This window comes from Hypanus sabinus, chromosome 3 (genome assembly GCF_030144855.1).
Source record: "Hypanus sabinus isolate sHypSab1 chromosome 3, sHypSab1.hap1, whole genome shotgun sequence".
In the NCBI taxonomy this organism is placed as follows: Eukaryota; Metazoa; Chordata; class Chondrichthyes; order Myliobatiformes; family Dasyatidae; genus Hypanus; species Hypanus sabinus.
In genome coordinates, this window is record NC_082708.1 from 142,529,056 (window position 1) to 142,547,845 (window position 18,790).

General features: G+C 38.9%; 1 protein-coding gene across 5 annotated transcripts in view; it reads left to right on the forward strand.

Moving 5' to 3' along the window:
- Nucleotides 1-15,707, forward strand: part of LOC132391707 (centrosome-associated protein CEP250-like) — a 149,059-nt gene extending 133,352 nt beyond the window's left edge. For all 5 annotated transcript variants that reach the window (XM_059965255.1, XM_059965256.1, XM_059965258.1 and 2 more), the window contains 3 exons: nt 1,691-1,774; nt 6,483-6,601; nt 13,241-15,707. In XM_059965255.1, coding sequence (XP_059821238.1) covers nt 1,691-1,774; nt 6,483-6,575 — 177 coding nt within the window. In that variant the 3' untranslated portion in view covers nt 6,576-6,601; nt 13,241-15,707. The remainder of the gene's footprint in view (nt 1-1,690; nt 1,775-6,482; nt 6,602-13,240) is intronic.
- The last annotated feature ends 3,083 nt before the right edge of the window (nt 15,708-18,790 follow it).

Below are 18,790 nucleotides of genomic sequence, written 5' to 3' on the forward strand. Positions count from 1 at the left end.
CATTATTGTCTTGAAGTATCTATTAAAGGAAATTTCTCCTTAACTCGGCAAAGCATTAACTTTCCTTGATATATCCCAATGAGGGCACAAATTGTAGTTGTAATTTTAAGTTACCCAGCTGTTACACTGTGTCGTTAATGTTTAAATAAATAGTTGGTTCATTGATAATGTAATGAAAGCTTTGAATCAATACTTATTAATAAGACATTGTTATGCTGATTCACATTTTCCCAGTGCTAAGTATTAAATTAAGCCTGGATCTGTGGAGAGTTTCTGCAATTATTATGTTTCAATCTGCTTCCTTCATGTTGCTGGAGGCTTTCCAGTTCTTTTGTGCAATGTGTCACTATCTTGAAAAGGTACTTTGCTAGCTCATTTTTTGTATTGAAAGGACTGTTAAGCAGCAGGTTTGACCCAGTGTTGTCCTTTTGAACATTTGGCTGAAGATGTAGATAAGGATGCAGCCTTACATTTGAAAAAAAAATCAAGCATACAAAGCTGGCTTTGTGTGGTATGGAAACCAGTTGTCTGTAGAATATGCTGCACTCTGTTTTGTTAAGTAACTCTTAATACTATCCCTCCCTTGCCATCCCCGAGGATAGGATAGTAATTTTACTTTCTGCTCTTTTCTCTATAATGGAATGGTTAATGTAAGAGCCAAATGACTCCAATGAAGTTTTGCAGATTATGTGTTAATCAGTTTGGTGTATGTAAACTAGAGGTTAAAGATTCAAAGATTTATTTTATTTGTCACATGTATATTGAAGCATACAGAGAAATGTGCCATTTGCATCAACAACTAACACTGTCCGAGGGTGGCAGCCCTGTATGCCTAAAGCCAATATAAATGTACCACCCAGTGATTGGAAAGATTAATTAAGCAAGAAGTTACTTTCCCTCCAATTTTCAGATCCTCAGACAGTTTCCTTAAATACACACAGAATAAATATTCAAATCCTCAATTTTTGCAAATCTTCAAATCTTGAATCTTTCCCTGCTGCAGGGGCTATGAACTTTATGTTCTGGTAAATTATTACTTATAACTGAGGCAAACACTAGTAGGTAGCTGAGCTGGGTTTGCATATTCCGTTGTTTTTTTGCCTATGATATGGTGGACTGTCTGTCGTCACAAGGTACTCAGTTCTGTAGACGTTCTCCTGATAATCAGGTTACTCCATGGACTTGACAGCAAAGTGCTATAGTTGAGGAAGTGAAGCAAATTTTAATATTGGTTCTCTGGCTGAATAATATCATTTGCCCTGCAATAGGATGCATGTAATTTATAGGCTATATAAAAAATCTGCCTTGTTCATACTAGTGCCCATAAAGCCCCTAAATTCCAAATTGGAATTAATGAGAAATATGTCATCCCAGGATGAGTATTTTACATTATCCCTTACTAATAATTTGTCTGTCATCCTTTCTTATTGCAAATTGCTGTAAGTGTGGGATGATAAAATCAGAATTTTGAAACAGAAACAAGAGTAGCCTGCTGCACTACTCTATATCATCATACCTGATCTCCCAAATTCACTTGCAACTTTTTCCCTGTATCCCTTTATTTCTTTAGTTGTGAGAACTATATATTAATGTTGTATCGAATACTATTTTCCCAGAGGCTGTAGCTCTGAATCATGCGACCATTTTGCAGAGAAAGCTGATAATTCTGAAATGTTTCCTGTCTTTTCAGGTACATGGAAGGCGTGGCCTGGTGCCAATCTGTTTCCTTGAGGATACCAGCATTGTATTGCCACAAACACTGATGCAAAAAACAGTAAGGGGATATATTTTGTCAGATGTTTTACCAAATACTTTTCCCTTTGTCCTGCATGTTAGGCACACTAATAGAGCTAAAGACCAAGGCAGGTCCTTGGGACAAAATGGACTGCAAACTAGGGTCTTATAGGACCTAGCTGCAGTGATAGTGGATGCATTATTTGTCATCTACTAAATTTACTCAGATTCTGGAAAGGTTGCAAATAATTGGAAAACAGCAAATAACCATATAACCATATAACAATCACAGCACGGAAACAGGCCACCTCGGCCCTCCTAGTCTGTGCCGAACTCTTAATTTCACCTAGTCCCACCTACCCGCACTCAGCCCATAACCCTCCGCTCCTTTCCTGTCCATATACCTATCCAGTTTTACCTTAAATGACACAACTGAACTGGCCTCTACTACTTCTACAGGAAGCTCATTCCACACAGCTATCACTCTCTGAGTAAAGAAATACCCCCTCGTGTTTCCCTTAAACTTTTGCCCCCAACTCTCAAATCATGTCCTCTCATTTCAATCTCCCCTACTCTCAATGGAAACAGCCTATTCACGTCAACTCTATCTATCACTCTCAAAATTTTAAATACCTCGATCAAATCCCCCCTCAACCTTCTACTCTCCAATGAATAGAGACCTAACTTGTTCAACCTTTCTCTGTAACTTAAGTGCTGAAACCCAGGTAACATCCCAGTAAATCGTCTCTGCACTCTCTCTAATTTATTGATATCTTTCCTATAATTCGGTGACCAGAACTGCACACAATATTCTAAATTTGGCCTTACCAATGCCTTGTACAATTTTAACATTACATCCCAACTTCTGTACTCAATGCTTTGATTTATAAAGGCCAGCGTTCCAAAAGCCTTCTTCACCACCCTATCTACATGAGACTCCACCTTCAGGGAACTATACACTGTTATTCCTAGATCTCTCTGTTCCTCTGCATTCCTCAATGCCCTACCATTTACCCTGTATGTTCTATTTGGATTATTCCTGCCAAAATGTAGAACCTCACACTTCTCAGCATTAAACTCCATCTGCCAACGTTCAGCCCATTCTTCTAACCGGCATAAATCTCCCTGCAAGCTTTGAAAACCCACCTCATTATCCACAACACCTCCTACCTTAGTATCATCGGCATACTTACTAATCCAATTTACCACACCATCATCCAGGTCCTTAATGTATATTACAAACAACATTGGGCCCAAACCAGATCCCTGAGGCACCCCGCTAGTCACCGGCCTCCATCCCGATAAACAATTATCCACCACTACTCTCTGGCATCTCCCATCTAGCCACTGTTGAATCTATTTTATTACTCCAGCATTAATACCTAACGACTGAACCTTCTTAACTAACCTTCCATGTGGAACTTTGTCAAAGGCTTTGCTGAAGTCCATATAGCCTACATCTACTGCCTTACCCTCGTCAACATTACTCATAACTTCTTCAAAAAATTCAATAAGGTTTGTCAAACATGACCTTCCACACACAAATCCATGCTGGCTACTCCTAATCAGATCCTGTCTATCCAGATAATTATTAATACTATCTCTAAGAATACTTTCCATTAATTTACCCACCACTGATGTCAAACTTGATGTTAAAATATAGTGCTACTCTCTAAGAAAGGCAGAAGGTTGAAGCAGGAAGCTTTCACTTCACTAATCTGGAAAGCCTTGGAATCCATTATTAAGGAGGTAACAGAAAACAATGAGTTAAATCAATGAGTTTTTATAAAGGATAATTGATCATTTACTGCAGTTCTTTGAATATATAACAAATTGGGTATATAAAGAGGAAGTGATACGTGTATTTTCTGAAAGTATTTGATAAAGGATTAGTTCACAACATAAGAGTGCATGTGGTGGGAGTAATACACTGGCTTAAATAGAGGATTGACTTTCAAGAAGCAACGTGTCGAAGTAAATAGATCACTCTTGGAATGAAATTAAGTGACTCGTGAGACATATTGGGAATCAATACAGACCACTGAACTACTTACAACATATATTAATGACTTAGATGAATGGACTGAGTGTTAACAAGTAGTGAGAGGGGCAAAGGGGGATTGAAAGGCAAAGGGATATGGATTAGTGGGTGGGCTTATTAATGGAATTCACTGTGGAAGATTGTGAGGTTTTTCACTTTAGATGGAAGAATGAAGATATTATTTAAATAAACTAAAATTACAGATTATGGTAGAAAGGGATCTGGGATCCCCAGTATTTGAAACAAAAATTATTAAGATGCGGATATTAGTACTGAGTTAATAAAATTAGAGAACTAAATGCATGGCAAAAAGATTGGTTTTGGAGAAGTCGGTTTGAATTTGTGGCACAAGTATTAGGGATTTAAGGAGCTGATCTGCTGGGATGAGCTCCACTTGAACCATGCTGGGACAAGGGTCCTGTTGAATCTTAAAACTAGGGTTGTGGATAGGATTTGAAAGTTAGTATTAGAGAGGTGGATTCAACAGTTTGGAAAAATATAGATAACATAAAAGGGAAGGGGAGTGCAAGAGGCTACGGGTGTCTCCAGAATATAGAAAAGACAAAAAAGTTTAGAAAGGGATAAGAATATAACTTCAGGCAACATGAGACAACATTGCAAAGGGTGGTTAACACAGTAGGTGAAATAAGATACTGTAGATAACCTTGTAGTGCAGTTAGAAATTGGCAAATATAACATTGTGGGCAGCACTGAGTCATGGTTCAAAGAAGATCACTGCTGGGAGTGATTCAAGGATCTAAGGATTTAGGACAGCATGGTAGTGGTTGGTATAATGATTTACAGCACCAGTGAGCTGTGTTCAATTGACGCCTCTGTTTCTACTGTGATTGTATATCCTTCCTGTGACCATGTGGGTTTCCTCCAGGTGCTCTGGTTTACTCCCACATCCCAAAGATGCATGGGTTAGTAGGTTAATGGGTCACATGGGTTTAATTAAGCTTGTGGGGACCAAGGGTCTATATAAAAATAAAATAGATACACATTGTGTTAAAAGGGCAGGCTGGTAGGCAGAGGAAGTTTGTTGGTAAAGAAAAAATTAAATCAAAACTTTAGAAAGAAGTGACATAGGATTAGATGTTGAATCCTTGTGGGTAGAGTTTAAGAAACAAGAAGTTGTTAAAAAGTCCCTGATGGGAGTTATAAACAGGCCTCCGAACAATAGCCAGGATGTGGGAAACAAGTTACAAGGCATGTAAAAAGGGCAATGTTACAATGGTCAGGGAGATTTCAATATGCAGGTGGACTGAGAAATCAGGTTGGCGGTACATTCCAAAAAAAGGGATTTGTAGAATGCCTATGAAAATTTTTTTTACAGCCTATCTCTGATAGCTGAGCCTATCAGAGAAAAGGCTGGATTTGGTGTTTTGTAATAAGTTAGATTTGATTAGGGACTTAAGATAACAAAACCTTAAGAGACGGTAATCATAATATGATAGAATGCACCCCGCAGTTTGTGAGGGAGAAGCTAACACATACAAGCTAATATATCATATTACAGTGGAAGATGGGGAACCACGCAGGCATGAATGAAGAGCTAGCCAAAGTGAGTAAAGGGTACACTAACAGGGATGGTGACAGTAAAGCACCAATACCTGGAGTTTCTGGGAGCAATTTGGAAGGCCCAGGATAGATTCACCCCAAAGAAGAAGAATCATTCTAAAGGGACGATGGGGTGACCATGGCTAACAAGGGAAGTCAAAGACATAAAAAGCAATAGGAAGAGCATAAAGTGTAGCAAAATATAATGGGAAGTTAGAGGATTGGGAAGCTTTTAAAAACCAACAGAAGGCAACAAAAAAAAAAACAATAATGAGAGGAAAGATGAAATATAAAAAGTTAGCTTGTCACAATAAAAAAGAGGATACCAAAAGAATAGAAGGGAGGCAAGAGTGAACATTGATCAGCTGGAAAATAATGCTGGAGAGGCAGTAATGTGGCGGTGAAAGAAATGGTGGATAAGCAGATAGGAAATGTTTGCTTTAACAGAAGTTGAAAGCCTGCAACCAGTTCAAGGGGAAGATATAATTCAAATAATTGGCTCCTTACATAAAATACCTTTGCTGGCAATTTATTGATCAATCTCATCAATGCCTGCATGGGTAATTTGTTTTAATGCTTTGTCCAGCATTGCCTGATAATAATCCATTGCATTCTACCTGCGGATAAATATTGGAAGAAGGACCTTTTCTTTTAATGGACCAGATTGATACAGACTTCTTTTAGATGTGGAAGACATGCAAAATAGGAAGTAGGCAATGTTTTTGTCCTGTTGTTGAGCTGACAGTCTTTCAGGTTACTCATGTATTGTCAAACCCAACAGGATTTAATTATATTGAAACCAGCTAGTGTACCCCTGGGCTATAGCAATCTGATTAATGAAAATTCACCCTTCATGAAATGCATGAATCATTGCCAAAAAATATGAGATACAGAATAATTTGCTCTTACAGAATTTAGGTGAGAAAAAAATCCAAATACTGTATACATGAAATATATAAGAAAAATTGCAAATTTTGTCAATTTTTGCCAAGTGATTACGTTATAGAAAAATGGGATATGAATTATTTTCTCAGAGCACGACTCCCTTGTAACTTGGTAATATACTGTACTTGAGTAATAGTCATCAATATGCTTCATCCAATTGTTAATTCATCTGTGTGGGTTTCAATAACCTTTTATCTTCCAGACCTGCTCAATTGCTTCATCTCCAAGATATGACAGGATGACCAAGCTATTTGGGTCCTCAGAATACCTCCACAAACAAAACTTAAACAAGTGACTGTTGATGAGAAGAGTATGAATGTGGTAAGAAGATTTAAAAAAAATGTCATTGCTTGCTTCCATTAAACTCAATCAAAGGCAGTGATCCTTTCAAATGGACTATAGCATACAGCCTCAGCTACACTCACTGACCACTTTATTAGATTCCTCATGTACCTAATAAAATGGCTGCTGAGTGCATGTCTGTGGTCTTCTGTTGCTGTAGCCCATTCACGGTTCAACATGTTGTGTGTTCAGAGATGCTCTTGTGCACACCTCTGTTGCAACACATGGTTATTTGAGTTACTGTCATCTTCCTTTCAATTTGAACCAGTTTGGCAATTCTCCTCTGATCTCTCTCATTAACAAGGCATTTTTGCCAACAGAACTGCATCACACTGGATGTTTTTTGTGTTCGTACCATTCTTTTTAAACTCTAGTCTGCTGTGCGTGAACATCCCAGGGGATTATAGGCCAGTGAGTCTTACTTCAATGATTGGTAAGTTGATGGAGAAGATCCTGAGAGGCAGGATTTAGGAACATTTGGAGAGGTATAATATGATTAGGAATAGTGTCAAGGGCAGGTATAAGCCTGATTGATTTTTTTCAGGATGTGACTAGCCACATTGTTGAAGGAAGAGCAGTAGATGTAGTGTATATGGATTTCAGCAAGACATTTGTTAAGGTACCCCATGGAAGGTTATTGAGAAAGTAAGGAGGCATGGGATCCAAGGAGACATTGCTTTGTGGATCCAGAACTGGCTTGCCCACAGAAGGGAAAGAGTAGTTGTAGACAGGTCATATCCTGCATGGAGGTTGGTCTCCAGTGGAGTGCCTCAGGGATCTGTTCTGGGACCCTTACTCTTCGTGATTTTTATAAATGACCTGGATGAGGAAATGGAGGGATGGGTTGGTAAGTTTGCTGATGACACAAAGGTTGGAGGTGTTGTGGATAGTGTGGAAGGCTGTCAGAGGTTACAGCGGGACATTGACAGGGTGCAAAATTGGGCTGAGAAGTGGCAGATGGAGTTCAACCCAGATAAGTGTGAAGAAGTTCATTTTGGTAGGTTAAATGTGATGGCAGAATATAGTATTAATGGTAAGACTCTTGGCAGTATGGAGGATCAGAGGGATCTTGGGGTCCGAGTCCATAGGATGCTCAAAGCAGCTGCGCAGTTTGACGCTGTGGTTAAGAAGGCATATGGTGTATTGGCCTTCATCAATCATGGAATTGAATTTAGGAGCTGAGTGGTAATGTTGCAGCTATATAAGACCCTGGTTAGACCCCACTTGGAGTACTGTGCTCAGTTCTGGTTGCCTCACTACAGGAAGGACGTGGAATGCATAGAAAGGGTGCAGAGGAGATTTACAAGGATGTTGCCTGGATTGGGGAGCATTGCTTATGAAAACAGGTTGAGTGAACGTGGCCTTTTCTCCTTGGAGTGATGGAGAATGAGAGGTGAACTGATAGAGGTGTACAGGATGATGAGAGGCATTGATCGTGTGGATAGTCAGAGGCTTTTTCCCAGGGCTAAAATGGTTGCCACAAGAGGACACAAGTTTAAGGTGCTGGGGAGTAGGTGCAGAGGAGATGTCAGGGGTTAAGTTTTTTACGCAGAGAGTGGTGAGTGCGTGGAATGGGCTGCTGGCAATGGTGGTAGAGGTGGATACGATAGGGTCTTTTAGGATTCTTTTGGATAGGTACATGGAGCTTAGAGATACTCAAAGCACCAAAAATCATTCCACAGTCAAAGGCATTTCTATCATATTTATTGCCCATTCTGATGTTTGATCTGAACAACACCTGAATCTCTTGACTGTGCCTGCATGTGCCTACATTGAGTTGCTGCCAAATGATTGGCTGATTAGATATTTGTATCAACAAGCAGGTGTACAGGTGCACCTAATAAAGTAGCTACTGATTGTATATTGTATATTTAGCACTAATGCCAGTGGATGAATACTTAAAATGCCATGATTTTGTAAGACATTATCTCACACACACAAAACTGTATGACTATTCCTGATCAGGCCTTGACTATCCAAGTGATGGTCAATCTTGCCTCTCATAATTCTGTCCAGTAACTTCCCTGCAATTGAAATTAGGTTCGCAAGCCTTGTAGCTCCCTGGCCCATCCTTCCCACTCTTCTTGAACAATGGAACAAAATTAGTCACCCTTCAGATTTCTTGAACTTTTTCAGTGGCTAATGACATAGCAGATATCTCTGTAAGGTCATCTGTGATTTCTTCCTTGGCGTCACATATAGTTGGTGAGGCCCTGGGGATTTAGTCACTTTAATGCACTTTGAGGCTGCAAATACCTCCTTCCTCATAATATGTATGTGATCCAAATCCTCACTGTTTAATACTTTTATTTTTTTTAGCATCCATGATATTCTGCTGAGTAAACACAGAGGAGAAATAGACATTAAAAATTTCAATCATTGCCTGCAGCTTCACACAAAGGCAGCCTTGTTGGATTATCTTAAACCCTGCATGCAAAATCCATCTCATCTACTCTTTTTGCTTTCCTGATTTCCCTCTTGAGCCTGAGCTTAAGCTTGTTATAAGGGATTCATTTGTACTTAGCTGCCTAAAGGTGAGGTATGCTTCCTTCTTTTTCCTGACCAGAACCTCAATATCTTCCATCAGCCAGATTTCCTTGAGCTTGGTATGTCCCACCCTTTTCCCTAACAGGAACAATGCTGACCCTGGACTCTTGATATAACCTTTAACAAATCTCCCACTTTGCTAATGATTCCTTTGCTGTTGAATAGGGTCACCCAATTGATCCCAGCTCCTGCCTGAGGCCCTCAAAATGGGCCCAAATCAAGTTCAGTGCTTTAACTCATTAACCTATTCCATCTATTTCCATAATAATTTTAAAACTATTAGAATTGTGGTCACTGGCCCCAATGTGCTCCTCGACTGCCACTTCTATTACTTAGCCTGTCTCATTCACTAAGAAGAGGTCCAGTATGGCTTATTACTGAGTAGGTCCCTCTACATATAGAATGAGGAAATTTTTTTGGGCAGACCACACAAATTCTGCCCCATCCAGGCTGTTTGCAATCAGGGTGGCCCACTCAAAAATCAGGACATTGTAATAGCCTACTAGTTTACCCTGCTGTTTTTACAGCTACATGCAATTTATTGACACATCCCTTCTCAAGTTCCTGTTGAATATTGGGGGGGGGGGGGTCTATAATATAACCCCTTCTCATTTCTAAGTTTTATCTAAATGACCTTGTTAAATAATCCCTCAAGCCTATAGTATTACAGGAAAGCTACTAGCATGGACAGAAGATTGGTTGACTGACAGGAGTCAAAGAGTTGGAATAAAGGGGTTCTTTTCTGGTTGGCTGCTAGCGACTAGTAGTTTTCTGTAGGGGTTAGTGTGGGAACCACTTCTTTTCATATTATATGCCAATCATTTGAAATTGAGGGATTTCTGACCATGTTTATTGACAATACAAAGATAGGTGGATGGGCAGGTAATGTTGAGGGAGCAGAGAGTCTACAGAAGGACTTTAGTCAGATTAAGAGAATGGACAATAAAGTGGCCAATGGGAAGTGTATCATCTGCACTTTAATAAGAGGAATAAAGGCATGATGTTCAGTCGTTAAGACCAGTCCGACTCTTCGTGACCTCATGGACCATAGGGTTTTCGTGGCAAGATAACAAGTAGATTACCAGGCCTTTCTTCCACGCAGATACTGCTGCTGCCCAGGTTGGGACCTGGCTAGATTTGAACTCAGTTCAGTGCAGATGCCACTACACCACCAGTTGGCATAGTGGGGTGCAAATTCATAAACCAGAGGTGCAAAGGGATTTGGGAGTCCTCCTGCAGCATTCCCTTAAGGTTAACTTGCAGGTTCAGGCTGTAGTAATCAGAATCAGTACAGGTTTAATATCATATGCAAATGTGAAATTTGTTAACTTTACAGCAGCTGAAGCAGAAGTACATGATAAATAAATATAAAGAAAAAAACTGAAATACACTAAATGTATATATGTCATTTAAATAGTTAGGTTAAAACATGTAGTGCAAAAAATAACAGAAATAAAATAAATAGTGAGGTAATGTTCATGGGTTTAATATCCATTCAGAAATCAGGTGGGAGAGAGGAAGAAGCTGTTCCTGAATTGCTGATAGTGTGTCTTCAGGCTTCTGTACCTCCGTCTGGACAGTAACAGTATGAAGAGGACATGTCCTGGGCAGTGGCGGTCCTTAATGATGAACACTGCTTTCCTAAGGCACCATTCCTTGTAGATGTCTTGGATACTACAGAGGCTTGTACCCATAACGGAGCTGATTAATTTAACAGTTTCTGCAACTTACTTTGATCTTGTGCTGTCACCCCACCCCTCCCATACCAGATAGTGATGCAGCTAGTCAGACTGTCTCCACAGTACATTTGTGTTGAGTGTTTTATTTGACAAACCAAATCTCCTCAAAGCACCTAATGAAATATAGTCACTGTCTTGCCTTCTTTATAGCTTCATCAATATGTTGCATCCAGGTTAGATCTTCAGAGATATTGACACCCAAGACCTTGCAATTGCTCACTCTCTCCACTTCTGATCACTCCATGAGGATTAATTTGTGTTCCCTTGTCTTACTCTTTCTGAAGTCCCCAATCAGCTCTTTGGCAGTGTTTGCATATACTTCAAGAGGACTAGAATATAAAAACAATGGTGCAATGCTGAGACTTTAAAGGGCAATGGTCAGACCACACTTGGAGAACTGTGAGCAGTTTTGAGACCCTTATCTAACAAAGGAGCTGGCACTGAAGTGGGACTGGAGGAGGTTCACCGTATGACTCTGGCAATGAAAGTGTTAATATATGAGAAACATTTGATGGCTCTGGGACTGTACTTGTTGGAATTTAGAAGAATGAGGGAGGATCTCATTGAAACCTATCAAATATTGAAAGGCCCATATCAGAGGGTTCCAACCTTTTCTTTGTCATGGCCCAATACCATTAAGCAAAAGGTCCGTGGACCCTGGGTTGGGAACTCCTGGCCTAGATAGAGTAGCCATGGAGCTAGATAGAGTAGCCATGGAGCCATATTTCCAGCAGATTCACTCGTGTAGCCATGGAGGCGATGTTTCCTGTCATGGTGAAGTCTATCACCACTGGGCAAACCTACAGAATAGAAGGATTCCCTTTGGAACAGAGATGATGATGAATTTCTTGAGCCAGACGGTGGTGAATCTCTGGATTGCATTACCACAGAGGACTGTGGAGGCCAAGTCATTGAGAATATTTAAAGTGGAAGTGATGAGTTCGTGATTAGTAAGGGCATCAAAGGTTTTGGGAGAAGGCAAGAGAATGGGGTTAAAAAGCATAATAAACCAGCTATGATTGAATGATGGAGCATACTTGATGGGCTGAATAGCCTAGTTCTGGTCCTATGCTTTGTAGTATTATTTTGCACATAAAATAGAATTTAAATTAATGGCATTTCTAGTCATAGAAGAAATATTTGAGAGCTGAAGTTATGGAGGTATAATACCACAAGAGATGTGTGATTTTGATCTGGCATGTCTTAAGTGGGAAGGCCTTCATGCAAATAAGTCATTCCAAACAAGTATGGCAAAAGAAACCTTGACTAATGTGTCCAAAGCTAATGGTCTTCCACAGACCTGGAAAGAGATGATGTGCGCAAGCATATTTACAAAGGGGTGGGAGGGGACTAGATTAGTGTTGGATGATGGTTGGGCTGGGGCTGATCAGTGGCTAACTCTGAATCTTCTGCCTGTGTCCAAAGGTGTATGTTGATAACATCACCATACCCATGGTGAAAAGGTGGTAATTATTGTGAGACCTCAGTATTAAATCAAAGCTACAGACAAAACAAGGGTAGATAGTAGTTCATGTCCTTGTCAGTTTGATAACATTATTACACAGTGTGCTTCCCAAAAACATTGTGTGGTATTACATTAGAACCTTCAAACAATGGTGAGGGATTCCCGTGGATCAGCACTGGCTGTAGTTCCTATTAAAGTAACATGAAGTACCAGGCAAGCAGAGTATTGGAATTAAAATTAACAATAACCACATCTGTCTTTGTATGTGAGATATAACTGACTCGGTACACAACTTGGTAGGTAAAAAAGAGTGGAGAGTATAAATTATCTTAGTCTATGATCCAGGTAGTAAAACAGTAATTGATTTGTTTCTTGCTCTGCTACTACACTTCTTCTTTGTACCATCATTCCTCGCATTGTTTAGTCTTTCCTGTATTCTACCCAATTGCAGACTTGCCTCTTCTACTTTTCCTTTTATTGGCATCTAAGTATCTATTTATCCCAAACTTTTCCCAGTTTTTTCTTGAAAATCATTAACTTGAAACAGTAACCTTGGCAACTGCTGATGGTGTCTGTCCAGCTATGTATTTCCAGGATTTTCCACTTTAATTCCAATTCTGCAGCATTTTGTAGTATGTCGGTTTGGTAACACATTTATGAAGCTCTGTGTATTTTGCACAGATTTATAGTGTGGTTGAACTTTAAAATCTATGTTACAATTTATCTGCCTCAATTCAAAGCTTTGCTCAGAGTAATAGTCAAAATATGGGAAATGTGTGGTAGGAACTATTAGCATATATAAAATACAATTAATTGAAAAATATTGACAAATAAATCATGTTTACCTTTCTTTTCAAATGTTTGCAGATAAGAAGATCAAGGAATGTAGGCTTTGACTGGAAGGTCTAAACATGCACTACTGTTTGTCAAAGAAACTTCTTTAGGAAATTGATGAGTTGCTGCAGTCTCTGAGTACAGACATGGAGTCTCTGCTGAATGAAAAATTTTCTCCACTCCTAATTAGGTGCTAAATCCCAACTAAAGCTGCAGCCTTGAATTAATCTTTGCCTTTAATTTGTTGCCAGGTATTTAATTCTCATACTACCTCTCCACCTTATTCCAATTTTGTATTTCTTGCCAAAATTCCAGACTGTTGAACTGGTCTTTTGTGTCAAATGTCCTGGTGCACTTTTCATTTTTTTAACAATAAAGAAACAGTTAATAGCTAACTAAACATGAAATAAAATGGAACCAATCTAAATTTTAAATAGTGTTTAAAAAAGTGTTGTGGTGCCATTGTTCTGCTTCTGAAAACAGATAAAGAACAGCACATTTATTTTAGAAATAAAAATGTTCAGCATATAATGTTGCCTATTCAATCATTGTAAAACAAATAAGTTTTAAACTTGTTGTATAGGTGTATGCATATTATATTCAATGTAGTTTAGTTGATGATCAGTATCTTGGACAAAAAAATAACAGAAGCCCCCTCCTCTTAAATTTAATTTACACAATCCATTTAATAGTGGAAATACATCTTCTGTTATTATGGGACTGTTGTGTTTTGAAACCTGTACATGTGCTGGCTCAGCTTACTGGGTGGCATTTAAAAATGCAATTACTTTTGGAGTACAGATTTCAGTCAACAAATTTGTTTAACATTTCACTTCCTTTGAAGTGTATCTCAGGACTGTTTGGGGGCAAAAGTGCTTTCTTGTCATTTGTTCTATATTTGTATATTATGTGTACAGTTTAAAACTGCTTGTTTGCACTTTTCATTGTCTATTGCACCTGAATAAGAAATGTACCTTCAAATTTATATTTTACAAAATGGAACACACTAATAGATCAGTTTAACAAAGTAAAACTGCTGTTCTTAAATTAGTGCTTACAAGTAAATCCCTTCTAATACATAGGCACTAGTCTGAAAGGATAATTCATTGATTGCTGCTAGATTGAATAACCATTGTATTTGACAATAGAACAAAGTAATAGTAATAACAGCTCTTTCCATGATGACATAAAAATACTCTTGAATAATTCTTTAGGATTCTCTGACAGTCCATTGAACAATTAGACATTGGAAATTTTTGATGCTAAAATTCTCCCCAAACACCTTAGGCTCATATGATTGGATGTGAGAACTTTATTGAAAGGTTAACATGTAATAGTTTATGCCTTACTTTGTCACAAGATACATGTTTCAAATTGAACCTTTATAATTGAAACATGATTAATTATCAGTTATATTCTGTACCATTTTAATAAGGTAGCAGAAACTTTAAACCTTCACTTACTGGTAAAAAATGTGGTAAGTTTAGCCAGTGTTTTTTTTATTCTTGCATGAGACAAACTTGTTCTGCTGAAGTGAGGAAATTGAAAAAATGACTCCTTTTCCTCAAACCCTTTGTAATATTTGTTAATATGAAACTGCAGTGCATGAATTGTTGATATTGTATGGTGGCCTTGTGAAAACAGCAAATCTAAACTTTAATCTGCTTACATAAAACCAGCAGATGTGAATCAATCTTCACATCGATACTTTTTTATAAACTGGTGTGAGAAAGAAGTGTATGTACAGTAAATATGTGCACCACAGAGCAGGCTTTCATTTGTTTTTACATACTGTATATAAACACACATGCCTAGAGATTCACCCTTGCTCAGTTGCACTTAATATTCTCTATTGTAGCATGAGCATTTTGGAATCTTCCTCTGAAATTTATGGTTTCATTGCAACTAAATTTCATTAGCTGAATATTACTGCTGATGATACAATATAGTGTATTTGGTCCCCTGAACGGGATTGGATTTCTAGCCAACATTGTGTCTTGCACATAGTGAATCCTTCAGTGCCTTACGAAGGCAAACAGGAATCAAACATCCATACTGGATTTCATTAAAAGCCAAAAAGGTTTGATTTTTGTCTCTCCAAGAGGAACTCTTTACTAAGATTGTGTTATGGTTTCTATACTGTATATGACTTGGATGAGATTATTTTCCTTTAGTGCACAAGGTCCTTGTAAAAATGAATAAAGTTTAGATATGCTTTTTGTTAAATATAGAAGCATATTGAAATGTCCTCAGATTTCTAATGTATATATTGTGGAATACATGTAGTGTAGTCCCTAATGTTTCTTAAATAGATGTACATCACTCGTTTATAAAATGTTATTAAATAGCACTAAAATTACATAAAATCCTGTTGATTTACATGTTAATAAAATTGTAAGGTTATTTTTATAAGCTGGTAACATGTAAATGATTTCTACGCATTTGTATATTGTATAATGTATGCATTTTGTATTAAAATTAAATTAGGAAGTTATTTGGATTTCATGGGCTTATTTCCTTTCAATTTTGGATGTGGGTATTAGTTGTCCCTGGTGTTCTGTTCAAAGAGCAGCAAAAGTTGATATAGACATTTTATTATCATTATGAACATACACAAGGCAATAAATCCTCAATAAGAAGCAACTCAAAATCTACTTGAACAGTTTCAATTGAGTTGTTACATGATGCAATCCAGAACACGTAATTTGGCGATAAATCTTCAGTGTCACAAGCTACAATGCCACTTTCGTCACCTGCAAAAGACATTGAGAGGGATTGATGGGACTTGGGATAAATTAACTTGTAACTAAAATGGAGTGAATGTACTAAATTCCAATATTAATTATTTTGAAACAATCATTTGGGATCAGGTAGCAAAGTGACTAGAAAATAGAAAATGATAGAAATTTAGTGGGAAGTGGACACATTTCAGAAGTTGAAGGTTTGGTGTCAAGATTTTCAGATGGTACAAAAATAGAGGCACAGCTAACAATACCCTAACAAAATTCAGTTGTACCAAGTAGATAGATGTGGAACACTTTAGTGAATTCCAAGACGGTTAGTTTTAGTTTGAGGAATAATGAAGCTGAAAAATTAATGAAATGGTAAAAGATAAGAAAATATAGATATCTATATGACTAAATATGCCAGCTGGTGGTGTAGTGGCATCTGCACCAGACTATGAGGCAAACGGTCCTGAGTTTGAATCTGGTCAGCTACTTGCAAGATTTCCTTCTGTGCTGGGTTGAGCATTGAGCTAGCAACTTGGCCTCATTAACAAAAAACAATTAAAATGCCACCCGATATGTCACAAGGAATGAAAAGAAACAACAGTATGATTGAATCGTGGCAGAGTGACAAGGCCATTAGTAGAACATAGAATAGTACAGTGCAGTACAGGCCCTTTGGCCAATGATATTTGCCAATTATTTAACTTGCTCTAAGATCAACCTAACCCTTCCCTGCTACATAGTCCTCCATTTTTCTTTCATCCATTTCATCTTTTAAATGTCCCTAATGTATTTACCTGTACCACCATCCCTGGCAGTGAGTTCCATGCACTTCTACTGTCTATGTAAAAAAAAAACACAAAACTGCCTTTGACATCCCCTCTGTACTTACCACCCAATCCTTGAATTAATTATTACTGTCCTGGGCAAATTTCTCTGGCAGTCCACTCAATCTATGCCTCTTATCATCTTGTACACTTCTATCAAATCATCTCTCATTCTCTTCCTCTCCAAAAGAGGAAACCTCAGATTGCTCAACCTATCCTTATAAGACATGCATTCTAATCCAGGCATCATCCTGGTCGATCTCTGTGCCCTCTCTAAAGCTTCCATTTCTTTCCTATAATGAGGCAACCAGGACCCAACATAATATTCCAAGTGTGGTCAAACAAAGTTCCCTAAAGTTGCTGTAGCCAGGAGTGATAATGGGGACAAGCTTCTTCCAACTATTAAATGCTTCCAAAGGCGTGCACCTCAAATAATCTCTGGCGACCAAGTCCAGCTCCTGGCCTTCACGTGTGGCTTAGCTACTAAGCCCAGCAGAACTGTTTCTACTGACAGGAGAAAGGGCAAAGGTGGGTTACTGGTGCTTAAAACCAGTTGCTTTGGGCAGATGGGGCTCATCAGCCGTGGTTAGAAGCTCATCTAGGAGAAGGAAAGCTCTGATTTCAAACCTCTGCTGCCTTGTGGCTATATACGCTCCTGGGGAAAGCTTCAGGAGTAAACCAAGAGGGAAAATTCTAGAGCTGGGGTCACTAAGGCAGTCGTACATTGAGTTCAATGTTGACTGGTGACTCCTTCAACGCTGTTGGTAGTAAACTGTATCAGTCGCTGCCGTTCTTTTAGATTCACCAGATGCATGAAGAGGGGGAGCTTCCTACAAGGGCAACAGCTTGAGCTCCATAATGTACTACCCAGGCTTGTGTATCTGGACAGCTCGGATTCATTTTCCATGGTTAACTCTGACTCACTCAGGCCAGAGTTTCATCGAGCTGCAACATTATCTTGTTCTCAGTTCCCTGACTAATGAAGGACAACACTCCATGTGCCTTCTTACCAATCTACCTGTACTGCAACTTTGGGGGTTTTTTAAATGTGAACCCCAAGGTCTCTCTGTTCCTCCACACTGTTAAGAATCATGCCATTAACTCAGTATTCTGCCTTCAAATTTGAACTTCCGAAGTATAATCACTTCTCACTTTGCTGGACTGAACACTATCTGCAACCCACCTCTGCATCCTATCAATGCCCCTTTGTAACCTGTGACAAGGTTCTACACTATCCACAACACTGCCAACCTCCGTGTTGGTTGCAGATTTACTAACCCACCCATCAACTTGCTCATGCAAGTCACTTATAAAAATCACAAAGAGCAGGGCTCCCAGAACAGATCCTTGTGGAATACCAATGGTTACTGACCTCCAGGTAGAATTTATTCCATCTACTATCACCCTCTGCCTTCTGTGGGCAAGCCAATTCTGAATCCCTACAGGCAAGATCCCATGCCTCCTGACTTTCTGAATGACATGGGGAACCTTGTCAAATCCCTTACCAAAATCCATATACATCACATCCACTGCTCTGCCTTCATCGATATGCTTTGTCACTTCCTCAAAGTACGCAATCAGGCTTGTGAGGCAAGACTGCCCCTCACAAAGCCATGTTGATTATCTCAAATGAAACTAAGTTGCTCCAAATGCATGCCAATCCTCTCTCCAAGAATCCTCTTCATGGTTTGGCCACCACTGACCTAAAACACACTGATCTATAATGCCCAGGATTATCCCTATCAAATTTCATGAACAAAGGAATAACTTTTACCACCTTCCAAATCCTCTGGTACTAATTTTATGGCCAGTGAGGATGGAAAGATCATCACCGAAGGCACAGCAATATCTTTCCTATAGTAAGGTGGGATACATCCCACCCGGCCCTACCTATCCTCATGCTTTTCAAAAGTTCCAGCGCATCCTCTGTCTTAACTTCAACATGTTCCAGTATATCAGCCTGTTCTATGCTGACCTCCCATTTGTCAAGGACCCTCTCACTGCTGAATACTGAAGCAAATGTATTT